A 17,283-nucleotide genomic window follows, 5' to 3' on the forward strand; every position below is an offset into this window, starting at 1 on the left:
AAGACAAATTCGCACGCAATATGTCATGATGCTTCCAGGCAATGACATTGTTCTTTTCCATTCAGTATCCACATAAATTTCAACATTCCCAAAAATACGTAGTACAATCGGGGTGTCAGGTAATAGGAAACGCTTTAAAAAACGTTCATCAGGGAAAAGGTAGATTCTCACAAGGCACGATTCGAACAACAAAACCAAGGGGTACTCACAATTATAGTCAGACCATTTGGCTATAAGTGGTGACATTCTTTGTTGAGCATGAGTAGTTAGTTATTGAATGGTTAGTTCAAGAGCACCAAGAAACACGGAGTAGAGCAAGGAGAGAAGGATCAAAATCAGATCTGCCTCCTTGTGTGTCGAGCAATGCGGAGGCCTTGGCGGCAAACGTAATCCCGCGGAAGTGCTTGGCTGGCATGCAGTCAAGCCCGATGCTGTGCTCACATGCTGTACTCACTCCGACAGCCAAACCCAAGAGGCCAGGAGAGAGCTGTGACTCGAATGAGGCCAACAACCTATCAAGGCTTTGGATTTAGACTGGGTTGCATCGCTCCCAGGTTGTTCAGTTGCAGCGCGAGAACTAAGCCTTTGCCAACACTGTTGGGCAGGTCGTACCAACCTTGGATGCAATGCTAGTCAGCAATCTGGTCCGACTTCAACTCAGGATGGACAAGAATGCAGGACCGGGCTGGGCAGAAGCCGAGAGATTCCAACCTTGAAAGGATGGGAGGCAGTAAGCGGGGGATATGTGTACATATTTAATGGGAGAAACTATAGGCTTGGCTTTGACGATCGACTGCATAATCGTGGCATTACCGTGGATCACCGGGCTTGGCTGGGAGTCGGTGAGAGTATGTATATTGTATGTTGTACTTTCGTACTATGGAAGTATGGAGGAGGAGGGAGTGGGAAGTACGAAATTTGGCCAATCCCAGTCCACCATAGCCGGAATCCCGAGACTTTTGAATTGACTTGCGGAGGACTCCGAACTTGAGGGATCCAAAGTGAAAGGGGACACGGGCCGTAATAATATCAGGTGACGGGAATCAGTGGTTCTCATTATGTAATAGCGCGTCTATCCCCGCATCCCCAAAAACAAAAAAAGAGGCGAATCTGCCCAGGGCTGTTGATATGTTACCTAGTTAGCTGCATGGAATAGCTAATTGTTAGGTAATAGCAACTCTGTATCCAAGGCGGATGCATCGGACTCTTTGATCTGCTGACCTGTCACTTTTTAAGAAAAATATTGAGGCTACGTAGGGACATCTGTACATCAGTACCCGTGGATCTAGCTAGGTAGGAAGGTTTGAGATTATGTCATAGAATTCATAGCCTTTTTAGTAGGTACAGGCATGTAGATATAAGTATGTAACTATTCCAAAGTCATATTCCTAATTTGCCTAGGTGCATCTCTAGATTATAAAAATATCTCTGTCAGGTCCAAATGTGGGCAAGTGACGCCATTTTTTCCGCATGCATAAAAAAAAAGGAAAAAAGCAAATGGGGTCTGCAGGGGTAGCTTGGGGAACTAACACGAACTTAATCAGTCTAGTTGTGATATAAGGAAGTATAGCATTGATGTATGGAGTATATAATTTTGATATATCAACGTATATTCATTTACAAAGTAGTACTCAACTCTTTAATTTTCATATTCATATAGTTACATATTTAAAGAAGAATAATGATAAAAAAGAAAGTACAGATCCGCCACCGTAATCAATCAGTTCACCCGTTATTCTTTTTATTTTTCTATTTTTTATAAGAAATAAAATAAAAAATAAAAAAGTTCGCCCCATGTGGCCATGACCCGTGGGTGCATTTCTTCTTCATTTCAACCTTCAACTTCCTTTCACTCTTTTCTTCATTTTACGAATCTCCTAAGTCCAAAGTCGAAAGTCTTGGAATATCCTCGGAAAAAGCCCATCTTACCTCCAAAGTTGTGCAACACCGGTTCATCCGTTTCCGTGACTAACAGCTTCGTTTTTTTTTCTTCTTCCCCGCCCACTCTTTTGAGGGAGCCCTAAAACTTGCCCTCTGAACACTTCTGTTGAGGACCAATTTTTTTTTCTTTTTTCACCAAAGAGAAAGCCATTTGATTTTTAATTTCGGTAGACTTATTTTTTTTTGTGTTTCCACCTGCTCCAAGGTACTCCACTAGTTACTGTACACTTAGGGCCCTTTATAGAGGGCCTAAATCCTCTTCACCATGACCTCCATTACTCCTGCCCCTTCGCAGTCCAAGCCGGCCTTCCCGCGACTTTCTTCAATTCCCTGTGGTGATCACTTCCACTCACGCGACTCGTCTCCCTCACCCTGCAGTACCCCAGACGGGTCCAGGTCGAGCAGCCAGCGTCGCCCCTCATTCGGTTCTATCAAAGAAGACACGGAGGACGGTACGTACCGGCAATGTGCGAATCCGGGCTGGAGGCTGACGTGATGGGTAATCTAGGAATTGCGCAATCCTTCGTGGACACCCAACAAGCACCATCTCCCAAAGAGCAAGACCAACAGCGCAAGGTTGAGCGCCCCTTCCAAATGCAACAGACCCCGGACTTCTGCTGTCCTTGTGGTGGATTCCTCGGGTGGAAGCAGATTCGATTGGGCGGGAAGAGTTTGAGCCGCAGCTACAGCGATCTTCGTGGACTTGGAAACCTACAAGCAAAGGGATGGGCATGGGAAGCCCAGGAGCCTGAGAAAATGGAGCTTCTCCCTCCCAAGGTCCCGGAGGCGGAGGTTCTGCAGCAGACCCCTCCCGGTACATCGGCTTTGGAGAGGCTCCCTCCAGAGGTTCTTGGTAAGCAGTCGCACCTGCCGTTCTTGCTTCATGTGCTAACTCCTGGTAGACCAGATCATCTCTAACCTTGCGATCGATCTTCCACCAAATGGATACGCCCCTCGAAATGTGGATTTGGTCTCGTGCCTGCTTACCTCCCACACGTTGCACGCTGCGACTTTGGGTGTTTTGTACAGGAACATGACTTTCCCACACTCCATTATTTTCTCCAAGGCACTTAACCATATGTCGCAGTATCCGGCTTTGGGGACATTGGTGCGCCGTCTGGACTTCTCGCACTTCACCTCCGTCGGTCTGGGTCGCACTAAGCAGATGAACGCTGAAATCCAGAACCTGACCTCCAGGACCCTCTTGCAGTGCTTGGAACTTCTACCCAACTTGAAGGAATGCCTGCTGCAGGAACACCTGGAAGGCGACATTAGTGTGGATGTGATCCGGAAGCTCTTCATGGGGCTGCCGAACTTGCGCGCCGTGGATTTCTGCGGTTGCTCGACTCAGGCATTCTCTGGGGTTTTCCAGGAGGCCTTGGTCGGTGGGCCTGCGCTGTCCATGACCTTGCCCAACCTGAAGCGGCTCTCACTTCACGAATGCAGCACTATCCCCGCTCCCATGTTCGACTACCTCCTCCCGCGATTGGTCAATTTGACGCACCTTGACCTTACTCACACTCAAGTTAACGATTCAGCTCTCGTCGCCATCCCCGAGACTGCCCGTATCTCGCATTTGAGCTTGTCCCGATGCACGCGCCTCCGCCCTTGCGCCCTGGTTAAATTCCTCACCACCCACCCGTCGGTTAACGAGTCCCTCGTTTATTTGAACTTGTTGACGGACCCGACCCGCTTCCGTCTTCTGGAAGAGACGGATGTTTCTGCTCTGCTGCCGAACCTTCCCGATACTCTCCGCTCCCTTAACCTGGGTGGAGCTAAGGTCACCTCGGACCATGTACCACACTTGGTGCCTCTGACCAAACACTTGGAGGAGCTGGGTCTTAGCTCTGCGGATCTCTCAGTCACGGATGTAAACTCGTTTTTCGGTCGGTACCGCAACCCAGCAACGGGAGTCGAAATCAATGCCCCCAGCACTCTCTGCTACCTCGATCTGGCCAAGGTGCCGCAGATGACCATTGGTGCCATTTTCAACACCAGCACTTGTTTGCTGCTCTCGGACCAAAGCTACCCCTTGCAGGTCGTTGAGTTCAGTGACAAGATTATCACCCCGCTGCGTGAGCGTGCTAAGACCCAGCGTGTATCCGTTGGCTGGACTGTGCGAGACCTTGGCCGTCGTGGCTGGTACGTTCGCGAACCAGCCTCGATGCCCCACGAACCCCTTGACGATGGTGCCCGCTACTGGAAGATGGGTGCGCGCTGGTGGGGTATGCGCAAGATCCCCATGGCCGTTGGCGAGGTCGGTGGCCTCTACGGCCACTACATGTTCAAAAAATGATCTACTATGAGCGTTCTATTTTCGGAAAAAAAAGAAAGCGTTTTGGATGGGTCGTTTTTCACTTTTGCTAATACCCTTGATTTGATATCCTTCATTTTCACGGCTTGCGTTTCGTTGGAGGGGTATTGCTTCTTATTGCTTATTGTTTTTCTTTACTTTTTTTTTTTTGACGATCATGAATGATGATATCCGGTCTATGCATGGCGGCGCGCAACATGGTTTACGAATTTCGGCATTCTGGCTCCTGGCTTCGGGTTCGTGCTCTCGGTCGCGTTTTGTCTTTTGGTTTTGCATAGCATTGGGATCTATCTCTTCAGCGGTGTCTGGTTTCTTTTTTTGTTTTCTCTCATATCACTGGCTTCATATGGCGTTACTGTATCTATCTGGATCTTTGCTACTCTGCTCATAAATACCTATTTAGTCTCTACTCCATCTTTTTATAAGCTGTTTCGTAGAGTCGGTCTGACATAGCCTGCCTGCCTCGTCGCTATACGTACCATTTTTCCTCTGCCGCCGCTTTTAGTGAGAGCACTCAGAGTCAGGCTCACTGAGTAAGTACCACTGCGGTCCCAAATAGGCAACTAACCTGGCGACAAACTTCCAGACCTCTTGTCCCCTCTCCTCATCATCACCTCTCTCTTCATCAGCTATCTCAGTCTCAAATCTCCTTGGCTAACTCTTTTGCCTTCTCGACCACCGCGCTGAACTGCAGTCTGCCACTACTCGCCTTGGCTCTATCGATGGAATGCTCGGGTGGTAAGTCGTGTTTCCCGTACCAAGTTCACCAAGAAAATCCGATTTAATCCAATCAAGAGTACCTCTACAAATTTCTCAAGGCACTGAAGTCCCAATCGGAAAATGAAGCATCCCAAAGACTCTGGGTTGAGTCACTCCTCTCCACCGTCCACTTCCAAGTGATGAAGGGACACATGCTCGAGCCATCACCCCTAGACGTCCAATCTCGCTTTGGTTCTTCTTACATGGGTGTATGTGGCAGTTCTACTAGGGCTCGCGAACATGGACATGGTGAACGTTCTTTTTGGTACGGGGCAGAGGACAAGAGCATCAATTTCCTGGCTGTGATGCGACCCTCAAACGTTTTGAGTACCAAGGCAATCAGCTCAGAGATGATAAGGCTTACGGGTGAGCTTTGTACCATGGCATTGCACTTCAGTCATTACTGACTAGCCATAGGTGTGATCCGTACCGGCCAGAGGCGTCTGAAGAAAGAGGGCCGCATTGCATATGCACTTGCAACAGATGGTGATCTCTTCAGGTTCTTTCGTATGAGAGAGGAGGGCCAGGCATGTATACTAAGATGCTTATAGGAGATTACCTGGTGCTAATCATATACATAGACGGCTGAAACACAATGCTGGACCGGAGAATACCACGAAGATACCATTGCGATCCTCATGTCGATCTTTGATGATGCTTTGGCTCCGCCTGGTGCTTGTATGACGTCCCCTACAGCACGGGAAGCGATCACGGGTAAGAATTCATTTCGACTTGCAGGTTGTGGACGAAGTGCCTTTGCCAGGCCCCGATCTCACAGACGAAGTGCAAATCACCAAAGTACTTATGAACCGATACTGACAAAGATTATGAAGAAGAAGAAAACCGCAGAGATCAGAAACGTATACACGCAATGGCTGTACGCGTGGGCGTGAGCGTGTTTATGGATGTGATACAGAAACTGCCGAACCCGCTCAGTAAAAAAGCGGAAGAAAGGACTCTCAGCCTAATCAGGGTGGTGATACTTAGAGCGATAGCGAGGCCTGGCAAGGTGATGCAGGCAGGCTATTGCGATAATGGCTTTCCTGGTTATGGGCCGGTAGTGATGAGGAACTTCGCCGCTGGGCTAAAGAAAGTGCTGGAGGAGGTTGACTTTGTGGACTACAACTACAACCACAACCAAAAAGTGCTCAAGGATGCACTTCGGAAGGCAATTCTGAAGGAAGCCAGGCCCATGTTTGAGGAGATACTCATCGAGGTGCGCAAAAAGAAGTTGGAGAAGTTTTTCAAGTACGGGTAGGATATCTGCCTGGAATTGCAGCGTCGATTGAAAACGGTCTACCTGAATCTATGGGCCAACCTGGGAACAGATCTGTACTGCAGTTGATTAGTATGTCTGAAGCATCTTGTTTTTTTTTTGTAAACTATCAACCAATACTCTCTTTCCCTTGGTAGTTCTTGCCGTATTTCCTCACTCCATCTTTTATTCTTGAGTATAAGCCATTGTTATGTATCTATATCCACTCACGTTGTTTACAGAAACTCTCGCCTGAGAGAGCTTTGGCACATTGGTCACTATTGTTTCTACGTGTGGCCACAAATCCAACTTGCCAAAATCAAGCCAAACAAATAGATAAGAGAACAAAATTAAGCATAAATTCAAAAGGTCCTTCTCATGTTCACATAGACTAAACCTGACAAATGAAACTGTAGCTCCATTCACTTAGGGCTTGGCTGCCAGGTGACGCTTGGCAAAACGTCAAACGTCATGTGATGAACCGCAGAAGAGCCGCATTACTCGTTATTGGTTTCACCTCTGCACGCCCTGTCATCACGAAGGTCTCAGACCCTCCTTGCTAACTTCCGCCCTTGGGGAATTGCTCATCCCGATGGGTGGATGCGTTATCGCCTTTGAAGACAGTGCAAGCTGTCAAGACACGCGACGATGTCACCGAGGGGAGCGGCCTCTTACAAGAAGAAAGATGGGACCCTAGCTATATCTGCAGATGAGAAGTCAGTCTCATGGAGTCCTGCAGTTGCAGGAGCTGGGAACATGATCACAATCCCCGTGGTCAACATAACTAGTACGCAGTAACTCCAAGGCCGTGTATTTGTCTCTTTGCTGACTCGCGCTACTGCCAGATCTACAGCAGACCCCAGCCTCGAATCCGAAAGTGATGCTCAAGATTTTTGCCCAAGCTCCCGATGCGCCTCCCGATAGTACCCCCGATCAATATGTCTTTCAGTTCACGGCTGGAGCAGACGCCCGCCCGCAGGCCGATGTCATCAAAGACACATTGAGTGCTCGGATCAATTCAGCGAAGTCGGCCACACCATCCCAGACTCCGGGGCCTAGAGGTGGTTCCGAGGGTCTGTCAGCTGCAATGGCGATTGCGAATGCTGTGACATCCGCGGGGACGTCGAAGAGTCCTTTGGACGACGAGAATAAGCTTCGGTCCGACATAGAGCTGCAGCAGTCGTTATTAAGATCCGATTCAAATCTGCAGCGGATGTTTTTCGAGGGCTTGCACACAAAACCGGAAGCCTTGTCGTCTGGATCATTTGTTTCACAGTTCTGGTCAACACGACTGCATTTACTGCGAGCGCACGCAATCGAACAGGGCCAAATCCGTGGCTCATATAATGTGCTATCATCACTTAAGCCTCGAGTCGAGGATAACGTGACACGATTGAATATCAGCAAGGAGCAAATCCAGCTCATCTTCTCACAACACCCACTGGTTAAACGCGTGTATGATGAGAATGTGCCGAAACTCAGCGAGCAACAGTTCTGGTCACGGTTCTTCCAGAGTCGGCTGTTCAAAAAGCTGCGCGGAGAGCGCATTACGGAGGCCGACGCAACCGACGCCGTGCTGGACAAATACCTCCGAACGGACGAGGGCGCTAAGCCGGACCGGGACACAAATATCCATCACTTCTTGGATCTGGCTGGCAATGAGCTAAACCACAGTCAGCGTCGCGGAAACCGACCTGAACTAGATATGAGACCATCTGGCGTCGACAAAGTGCCCATTATCCGGACACTGAACAGTCTTAGTGAAAAGATCATGGCCAATGTGGCTCCGGCCGACGGTGATATGAGTGCGCCGATAGGCATCAACGAAGAGGCATGGAAAAAGCTCCAGCTGCAGGACCTTCGCGGAGAAGAAGCGCAAAGTCGCATCACTTTAAACATCCGTGATCAAAGTCGATTCTTCACTCATGGCCAGGAGGAGGATAAAACCAAGCAATTTGCGAAACAAGATCCGGACCAGCTTCTTCAGACCCTCCGTGCGGAGATCAATCAAAATCTCCCGTCGCAGGGTAATACACAACTGCGCAAGTTGGTGGACCCCGGCGATGATGAAGACGAGGAGATGGAGGATGCACCTGCTAGCCGTCGACCTGTCGGATCATCTGCCGCTCTGCATGATGCATTCTCTCAGCTCTTGGAAGCACTGCGCGTGCGTCGTGCGCAGATGACCGAGCGAGCAGCATCAGAAACATATGGGCTGTCGATAGCGCTCTTTGACCGCTTGACATTGACACACGCCACAACCACGGAGTTCCTGCACCAGTTCTGGCAGGCGTTTCTATCAGGGAACCCCGACCGCGCCGGGGAGGTCGCGTCCTTAGCGGAGTCTCTTCAGCGAGCAACAGAGCGCATTGAGGCTGTCGCTAATGATGCAGAGGCTGAGCGGAAGGTCGAAGTTGACCGGCTAAAGAAGCAGGCTCGTGATGTGTACGAGAGCACCGGGCGAAAATTGCGTGTCAACTTAGAAGGCGTGGAGGGTGGCCAGAAGGTTGTGAACCAACTTCTTGGTCCGACGCTTCATGCACTGGAGGTCGCATCGACTCGATATCAAAGAGAATTGGCCGAACAGAAAAGTAAAGAAGCGGCCATAGCTAGTCAAGAGATGGCAGGGACATAGAAGGAAACAACTCTGGCGTTTGATACTGGGGCATAGGGTGTATAATATGATACTACAAGAGCTTCAATGTGTGACTCGTACGGATAATCCGATATCCCATTAATCTACATATAAATTGGCATATAAAATGACATAATGTAGAGACCAAAGTCGGCATGCCGATCTTCCCCGGACTTCGGGAATTCCGTGCCATCTGTCCCCTCAACTGCACTGAACTTCCTCCAACTCTCTCCCCCAACCCGGATAATCCCCGAGCCAGAATCACACCAAACAAGAGAAACACAAGGGGCCTCAAGATGCTCACCTCCGGCCTCACAAATGCGCCCCTCACCAAATCCCTCCTCATCTACACGATCGCCTCATCGATCGCCCTCTCCCTCTTCGACATAAAACACCTCGCCGTGATCTATGTATCGCCTCATATCTGGCCCTATGCCCAGTTCTGGCGCGCATTGGTGTGGCAAGTCGCCGGCTTCACCAATTCCACCGAGGCCCTCTTCGCCGCAATGCTAGTCTACCATCTACGGGTTGTCGAACGCGCGTGGGGGAAGCGGAAGATGGCGGTTAGTCTTTTTCATTTTATTGTCCTCGCTCCTGCAGACACGCATAGAAACATGCGACGAAGGAACAGAGAAGCTGGAGACTTCCGCAAATCTGGAACCCGATTGCTAACATGATCCTGCTTGCCATAGACCTTCCTACTCAGCACACTACCCTATACAACTCTCCTCCCGCCAATTCTCCTCGCCCTCCTAGTCCGCCCTCTATCCCTAAACAACCTCAATTACCTCCCCTCCGGCCCAACAGCGACCATCTTCGCTCTGCTGGCGCAGTACCACGCCACTATCCCATACACCTACCGCTACCGCATCGGGTCAACATCCTCCTCCCCCGCAGCAGACACGAACAATACCAGCAATGATTCCTCCGATACCACACAGCCACAGCCAAAACCCCAACCACCAAGCCTATCCCTCCTCCTCTCCGACAAATCAACCACCTACATCGTCGCCGCCCAGCTAGCCCTGTCCCAGTTCCCCGCCATGCTCCTTCCGTCAGCCGTGGGCTGGGTCGTCGGCGTAGCCTGGCGCGCGGAGCTGCTACCGGGTCTGTCCCCGGCTAGCACTGGCTTCCGCATTCCGGCTTGGATGGTTGGCGAGCAGGAGCGGAGGGGTGGTCCGGACTCTGGGTCTGGTGGTGCGGAGAGAGAAAGGTATGAGGATCTACGACGGAGATTGGAGGGCGAGGTTGCTTCGGCTTCGGGGTTGGAGGGGTCTGGTGCGCAGGCTCAGAGACGTGCAAATAGCGCTGAGACTGGCGCGTTTGTTAATCGGTTGACTCGTGATTGGTAGAGTATCTTGTTTCTTTGATTGAGCTATGCAAGGCTGGTTGGTCATGTCTATCTGGTATAGATGTACTGCGGATGGGATGGATCATAGGGTTATCTGGGCGCTATTAGACATAGCCTGTCTTCAAAGGCCTATCTTCATACTTTCATTGTCGATCAATTCATGAGCACATGTGGTATCCCCCTGTGCAATTCTCGCCTTTAATTCGTACATACAATACTACAATACGCTGTGTTTAAAGAGATAGGTACTAATGGACGAAAAGTCAGACAATATCCTCAAATGAATCAAGTCTGTAATATCAACGAGCAAGGCCGTATCTACGCCAGAGTATGTGCCAACTGAAAACACCACATAACGCCATATCATCAACGTCTATGACCTTGAAGGGGGCATATTACCGCCCATTGCGACTCCGTCTCATATTTTCCTTGCACTCGTTACAATACCATTTAACTAATAGAAACTGTTAGCAATCTGGACGATCTCAACAAGGCAAGGAAACTCTTACCATTCTTCCCAGGCGGTTTCGTCAAGCCCACACACGACAGATGGAACCATTCACGCGGACAGGCGTCATTATCGCAAGCCACCATTTCGCCGAAACTGATTTCATTACAGTAACAGTAGCGCGGCTCACCCTCCTCGTCTTCGTCATCGCCTTCATGAAGCGACTCGTCGTCAGAGGGTATTGCAGGCTGTGGGATGGGCTTCTTCTGAGTTCGTTTGGTAGAAGCTGGGTCTCGACTTCGCGTGGGTCGTGCATGTTGACTGGGCTCGGTAAATGCGGGGAGAATGGGGGTTGATGTCTTGGAATTGCGTCCCTTGGTCGTCTCGACCTCGACGGAACCGGCTTTTCCATCCAGATCCTCACGCTTGGATCCCGCTGGTACGGACGTTCTACCGTTGGTCTCGCCTTCATAGTCACGGTGTGTATCTGCGAGTTCGTATTTGACGGGCCCGTCCCGGGTTGTAGACCTGGAGTCGGCAATTTTGTCTGTGTAGGGGATATGGTTAATCGGGAATTCCGGGAGGGGTGGTTGAAGCGGCATACTGTTGCTGGGAAGGTTTGAAGCCGATGATGATGGCCGCGCGCGCGGATTGCTTGGTCCAGAATTCTGCTGCGCTCGTGACGACTGTGGCCTTGATGTGTTGGGTCCTGGACTGGCAGCACCCCTTGGGCCATTGAATGTTCCAATCAAGGGCGAAGGAGCCAGAACGGGCGATGCAGCATTGGAAGCGTTGGCCCTATAATAAAGTCAGTCGGATGCAGTAGTGAGCGCAGTGAAATGAGACGTACTTTTTGCGGGCAGCAGCGGCCTGATTGGGGGCGCGAGACCGCTTCTTCTCTGCCGGGTCTTTATTCGCAGCTCTCTGGCTCGTAGCGCCGCTAGCGGAGCGCTCCATCGGAACACTAGTGTCTACCGGTACTGGTCGTTCCACCTTCCGACGCTTGGGTGCTGCGTTCGGGTCAGCCGCATGGTCTCCACCTCGAGATTTCGCGTTGTTGGTCTTGCGGGCGCCCGAGCTGCGTGTATCCTCATAGTCCGCGTCGGCCTGTGCCCGACGTTGCTTCCGTGCCAGAACAGCATCGCGCCGCGCCTCGCTGCGACTAGCAGCTTCGGCTTCTTGAAGCACGTGCGACAGATCCTGTCTTTGCGCTACTGCTTCCCGGCGCGGGCGTTCATTAGTCGCTGCCTTCGCGGTACTCTTGTTGGAGTACGCCCAGTGTGTCAGACTGCCTAGACGAGCCTCCTCGCTGATCTCGCCTGCAATGTATGGGAACACCGTATCCAGTCGGACAACTTGGCGATCTAATTCCTCGTTCGCGTTCGAAATGACATGGTTCTTCTCATCGGCGGTCATCATCAGGTCCGAGAGACTTTGACGTACACGATCGAAGAGAAGCCGACGGTTTTTGCTCTCAGGCGATTCCGACGACTGAGATAGCTCCTGATGCAAGAGACGTTATCAGTAAACGTTGAAAGTAGACAGTTAGACAAATCGCGGCCAGAACTCACCTTGGGCAAAACATCCTCCCGAATCACACCCTCAATAATAGGCGCTGGGTGGGGAGGATGGGGAACGGGCTGCGACTCGGAGGAGAACTGGAGTAACTGCAGTAAATTTTCCTCGAGAGCCCACGCCTTCGCATCAACTTCCTTGAGAAGAGAGTTGTGGCGACGGAACTCGCGCGGAAGCGCTGTTATCGCATCAGTAAAATGCGTGAGCGCAGGGTAAAAGCCGTGGGGAACAGGGGGCGTGGAAGGAATTTCAGCTGTTGAGCCGCGGCCGAACGCGAAGGACGACCGTCCGATCGTTTTGGAGGTTCGAGACGGGTTTGTACGTGTCTGACGGGCAGACTGTCGGATTCCTTGGCCCGGGGGATTATTGACTGACGATGAAACGGCGGACATGGTGAATGGCATCGTCTAGACTAGGAGCTGCGCCGCTGGAGGAGGGTTGAGGTGAGCCTACCTCGATTGAGGAGGAAATAGTAAGTTTCGAAGAACCAATGGTGTTCGGAGATGATCTGGGACCATGTAAAATAGTCAACAACTCGAGTAGCAACAGAAGGGCATCGATGCAGGAGAAGCTGCTGCTGGGAAGTTTGAGTGCGGAGAAGAGTGATTGGCAATCGGATCAGGTGAGATTGCTGCCTGCGGCACCAATCAGGCACCCATTGCTGAATCACTCCAGCACGCGGGTGACGTCATACCAGGAACAATGTCCAGGTGTTGCATACAGTACACACAGTTCATGTAGCTACGGAGAATTAGAACAAAATACGCGGAAAACATAGTGTAGGTCTTCAAAAGTCAAGGATTCTTTGTATTTTACATATAGAATGGATTCTAGGTATAGACGAGGGACCTTACATTAGGACAACCAAAAGACTGTCCTGGCATAGCCTATGACTATGAACCTAGGACACATCGAAACACACAAAGCAAATCAGTACAATAAAAGAGGTAGTACAACAAGGAATTACACGCTAGGTTCTAAAGAAACCGATGAATATATGACACCCAACTCATTGGAAGCGTCAGTGCAAGATCCCAAGTATCTCATCAACAACAAAGGTCGAATCAAATCTCTAGGAAGGCGCTTACTCGCCCTTCAGGTGATCCTGGTGAATGGAGAAAGCTTCCTCCAGGAAGTCTTGCTCCTCCTTGAGGTGGACGGCCTTGAGACCAGTGGCGACGGAAGCGCTGCCAGCGCGACCAGCGTACAGGACATGGCGGCGGTTGTGGTGCTCGGTAGCGTTCAGCAGGCTTTCAATACGGGGCTGGGCATAGGACCAGGCACCGGCGTTGAGGGGCTCCTCCTGGCACCAGACGATATCCTTAGCGTTGGGGTAGCTGTCCAGGTTCTCCTTCAGCTGAGCCCAAGGGAAGGGGTGCAGCTGCTCAATACGGGTGATAGCAGTGTTGCGGATACCGTTGGCCTCGCGGTGCTTAGTCAAGGCGGCGTAGACCTGTCCGGAGCACAGGATGACGCGCTCGATGTCCTTAGGAGCTTCGATAGCGGTGCCGTGGCCCTGGTCGGGGATGATCCACTGGAAGTGGGAGTCCTCGGCCGTCAGTTCCTCGATGTCAGAGCGGGCAAGGGGGTGACGCAGCAAAGACTTGGAGAAGAAGAGGACGAGAGGCTTGCGGAACTGGCGGTGGATCTGGCGACGGAGGATGTGGAACAGGTTGGCAGGGGTGGTCATGCAGGCAATCTGCATGTTGCAGTCCTGGTGCTGACGGTCCAGCTTGTCAGCCTCGGGGTACGAACGGGGCTCTTCGTTGCAAAGCTGTAGCCAACGCTCCATACGTCCGGAAGAGTGCTCAGGACCCTGGCCATCATAACCGTGGGGCAGAGACACAACCAGACCGGAACGCTGCAGCCACTTGGATTCACCGGAGGCGATGAACTGATCAATGATACACTGAGCGTTGTTGGCGAAGTCACCGAACTGAGCTTCCCACATCACCAGAGCGTTGGGGGAGGTCAGAGAGTAACCGTACTCGAAGCCGAGACTAGATTGTCTGTTAGAATCGCCGTTACACAAGAAGTTTCAAAACAAAAACCTACCAACCAAACTCACTCAGGGAGGAGTTAGAGATGACGAAGCTGCCCTGGTTGTCACGGACGTGCTTCAGGGGGGGTGTAAGTGCGCTCAGTCTGCTGGTCGTGGAGGACGGCGTGGCGCTGAGAGAAGGTACCACGCTCAACATCCTGACCGGAAACACGGACGTGGTATCCCTCGTCAACGAGAGAACCGAAAGCGAGAGCCTCAGCAGTGGCCCAATCGATGTTCTTGCCCTCATCGACGGCCTTCTTGCGTCCGGCCAGGATACGCTTGAGGTTACGGTGGAGCTCGAAGCCCTCGGGAACACCGGTACCGGAGATCTTGTCAGCAATGTGCTGCAGGGACTTGGCAGGAACGGCGGTAGGCAGGTGAGGCAGGACCTCATTGGCCAGCTCCTTGGGAGACTTGAAGTTGTTCCAGGCGGAAGTCAGCCACTCCTTTCCGGTGGGCTGGTAGTCCTTGCTGCGGTCGAAGCTGTCGCCGAGCATTCCCCAGACCCACTTCTTGTGCTCATCAATGTCCTCCTTAGTGAAGGTACCCTCAGCAATCAGCTTCTCGACGTACTTGTCAAGCTGAGCCTTCTGCTCGGCAATGCGCTTGTACATCAGGGGCTGGGTGAACGAAGGCTGGTCAGTCTCGTTGTGACCCTGCTTACGGTAGCAGACCATGTCAATGACAACGTCACGCTTGAACTCGGCACGCCAGTCAGCAGCGACCTGGCAGACGTAGTTGACAGCCTCAGCATCGTCGGCGTTCACGTGGAAGACGGGAGCGTCGATGGACTTGGCAATGTCGGAACAGTAGGGGGTAGACCGGGAGTAACGGGGATCAGTGGTGAAACCAATCTGGTTGTTCACGACAAGGTGGATGGTACCACCGGTCGAGTAGGCCGGAAGAGAGTGGAATCCCATGGTCTCATAGACAACACCCTGGCCAGCAAAGGCAGCATCACCGTGCAGCAGAACACCCATAGCGGAGTCGTAGTTGGTCTCGTCGTTGTTGTAGTGCTGGATGGCCCGAGTCTTTCCAAGAACAACGGGGTCCTCAGCCTCGAGGTGAGAGGGGTTGGCAACCAGAGACAGCTGCACCCGCTTACCGGAGGGAGTAGGGCGCTCGAAGTTCATACCCAAGTGGTACTTGACATCGCCGGAGCCCTCATCGGAAGGCTCAGTGGAACCGGCAAACTCGCTGAAGATGGACTCATTGGGCTTGCGGACAACGTTGGACAGAACATTAAGACGACCACGGTGAGGCATACCAATGACGATGTCCTTGATGCCGTAGTCAACGCTACGATCGATCAGGGCCTTCATACCAGGGACTAAGGTCTCGCAACCCTCCAGACCGAAACGCTTGTCGTTGGGGAACTTGGTAGCGAGGAAGGACTCGAAGCTGGAAGACCAAATCAGACGGTCAAGGATGCGGCGCTTGTCGTCAACCGAGTAGTTGTAAGGTTGAGGGATCTCGAAGCGGTCACGGATCCACTCGCAGGGCTTGCGATCGGGAATGTGAATGTACTCGACACCGTAAGAGCCGCAGTAGATCTTCTCGCAGGCGGCGATGATCTCGCGCAGGGTCATCTTCTTGCGGGATTCGGTGATGAAACGGGGTAAGATACCGGGTCCAAGGGCAAACTCCTGGTCCAAGTCACGCTCGGTGAAGCCGTAGTGGTCCAACTCGAGCTCCTTGGGCTTGTCGTAGCCAAAGGCCTCAGCCTCTCCGCGAATGCCGAGAGGGTCGATCTTGGCCTTGTGGTGACCGCGGGCCTGGTAGGCGCGGCAGAGCAGCTGAACCTTCAAGTGGTTCGTCACGTCAGCGCCAGCGGCGAGTCCCTGGCCGGGCATGTCTTGGGGGACACCACCGGTAGGGGTGGGGACGAGGGTAGGAGGAGGAGTGAAGGCCTGGGAGATAGGCATCTTACCCTCCTCCATGTTCTTGAAGTAAGTCTGCCACGAGATGTGCACACTCGAGGCATCGTTCTTCCATGCCATGTACATCTCATCGATGTAGTTGGCAGTGCTACCAGTAAGGAAAGAATCGTTGGGGTCCTGTTCACGTAATGGCGAGATCGCGCCGTCGCATTAGTCGAATGCCCGTTTGTTTATTTGAATTTTCGGGAACCCAGATCGGATCGCTACCGATTCTGATGATTTTTGTTGCTTACCACTCCTTGGCTGGGGCCCTCCGCGGGGGCCGCGTAGGACCGAGCACCGTTGAAAGCACGGTCGACAACAGCAAGAGGCCGACGGGCGGTCATGCTGAAGCCGGAGCTTTTTGAAGCGCTGCGAGCGCTAGTGGCGAGGTGGAATGAGCGCCGGGATGATGAAGAGGTCGCACCACGCAGCATACCGCTGTTGGTGGCCTTCAAGGCAGTGTTTCGAAACATTGCGGGATTTTTCTTGGATCAAGGTCCAACGAAGTTTTCGAGAAAAAGGGGAATTGGAAGATAGAAGTTCGAGATTCTGGCCAAATCAGACGTTAAAGAGGCAGATTCACTGCATGCTATACTGTCAGCCTGATATTGCCATGTTGTCCCTGCAGGTAGCAAACCGGAATACAGAGGAAAGGAAGAGGCGTCAAGGTACACGTACGAATTAAATCACAGAGCAGGTGTCGACTAGTATTGCCGTAGCACCTGTATAGAATCGGGACTCATCAGAGAGCTTAAAGGCTCTAGATAAGAAAACAAAGTGTGGAGGTTAGAGGAAAAATGAAGCGAAAGAGTCAAGGAAGCTGAGAATGACGGGTGTCACGGCATGAGGCTGGTGCGCTGACTCAGCCCCTATAGCCGGGCCGGGCTAAGGCGCCAGTGCAGGACGCAGGACGCAGGACCTCGGGAGACCCGAACAAGTTGCTCTCCACAAGAAACCGGCTAAAGCTTTCGGGCTGGTTTGCGGGAGTTTTCGGCCCAATGGGAACTAAAATGTATTACTATTAATCATGGATCTCCCT

The 17,283-nt window shown here is 51.9% G+C and overlaps 6 protein-coding genes across 6 annotated transcripts; 4 read left to right on the forward strand and 2 right to left on the reverse strand.

Annotated features, from left to right (window-relative positions):
• Positions 1 to 2,206: 2,206 nt before the first annotated feature.
• Positions 2,207 to 4,237, forward strand: N7489_011449 (Leucine Rich Repeat domain protein; the record flags this gene model as incomplete). The annotated part of the gene is made up of 3 exons (XM_056717198.1): positions 2,207 to 2,393; positions 2,450 to 2,794; positions 2,844 to 4,237. The coding sequence occupies 3 exons, from the start codon at positions 2,207 to 2,209 to the stop codon at positions 4,235 to 4,237; spliced, it is 1,926 nt and encodes a 641-aa protein (XP_056564820.1).
• Positions 4,238 to 4,977: 740 nt separating this feature from the next.
• N7489_011450 (uncharacterized protein) lies at positions 4,978 to 6,272 on the forward strand (the record flags this gene model as incomplete). Its single annotated transcript, XM_056717199.1, has 5 exons — positions 4,978 to 4,993; positions 5,051 to 5,380; positions 5,432 to 5,541; positions 5,596 to 5,728; positions 5,848 to 6,272. The coding sequence occupies 5 exons, from the start codon at positions 4,978 to 4,980 to the stop codon at positions 6,270 to 6,272; spliced, it is 1,014 nt and encodes a 337-aa protein (XP_056564821.1).
• Positions 6,273 to 6,917: 645 nt separating this feature from the next.
• N7489_011451 (TFIIH subunit TFB1 family protein) lies at positions 6,918 to 8,904 on the forward strand (the record flags this gene model as incomplete). Its single annotated transcript, XM_056717200.1, has 2 exons — positions 6,918 to 7,056; positions 7,115 to 8,904. The coding sequence occupies 2 exons, from the start codon at positions 6,918 to 6,920 to the stop codon at positions 8,902 to 8,904; spliced, it is 1,929 nt and encodes a 642-aa protein (XP_056564822.1).
• Positions 8,905 to 9,059: 155 nt separating this feature from the next.
• dscB lies at positions 9,060 to 10,256 on the forward strand (the record flags this gene model as incomplete). The annotated part of the gene is made up of 2 exons (XM_056717201.1): positions 9,060 to 9,467; positions 9,597 to 10,256. 2 exons carry the CDS (start codon positions 9,060 to 9,062, stop codon positions 10,254 to 10,256), a joined length of 1,068 nt encoding a protein of 355 aa, XP_056564823.1.
• Positions 10,257 to 10,642: 386 nt separating this feature from the next.
• Positions 10,643 to 12,682, reverse strand: N7489_011453 (putative PHD finger domain protein (Ing1); the record flags this gene model as incomplete). The annotated part of the gene is made up of 4 exons (XM_056717202.1): positions 10,643 to 10,709; positions 10,765 to 11,501; positions 11,554 to 12,206; positions 12,275 to 12,682. The coding sequence occupies 4 exons, from the start codon at positions 12,680 to 12,682 to the stop codon at positions 10,651 to 10,653; spliced, it is 1,857 nt and encodes a 618-aa protein (XP_056564824.1). The 3' UTR covers positions 10,643 to 10,650.
• A 680-nt stretch (positions 12,683 to 13,362) lies between these two features.
• Positions 13,363 to 16,717, reverse strand: kgd1 (alpha-ketoglutarate dehydrogenase KGD1; the record flags this gene model as incomplete). Its single annotated transcript, XM_056717203.1, has 4 exons — positions 13,363 to 14,278; positions 14,334 to 14,395; positions 14,442 to 16,379; positions 16,496 to 16,717. 4 exons carry the CDS (start codon positions 16,715 to 16,717, stop codon positions 13,363 to 13,365), a joined length of 3,138 nt encoding a protein of 1,045 aa, XP_056564825.1.
• Positions 16,718 to 17,283: the final 566 nt, after the last annotated feature.

This window comes from Penicillium chrysogenum (genome assembly GCF_028827035.1).
Source record: "Penicillium chrysogenum strain IBT 35668 chromosome Unknown utg000005l_segment0_segment0, whole genome shotgun sequence".
NCBI classification, from domain to species: Eukaryota; Fungi; Ascomycota; class Eurotiomycetes; order Eurotiales; family Aspergillaceae; genus Penicillium; species Penicillium chrysogenum.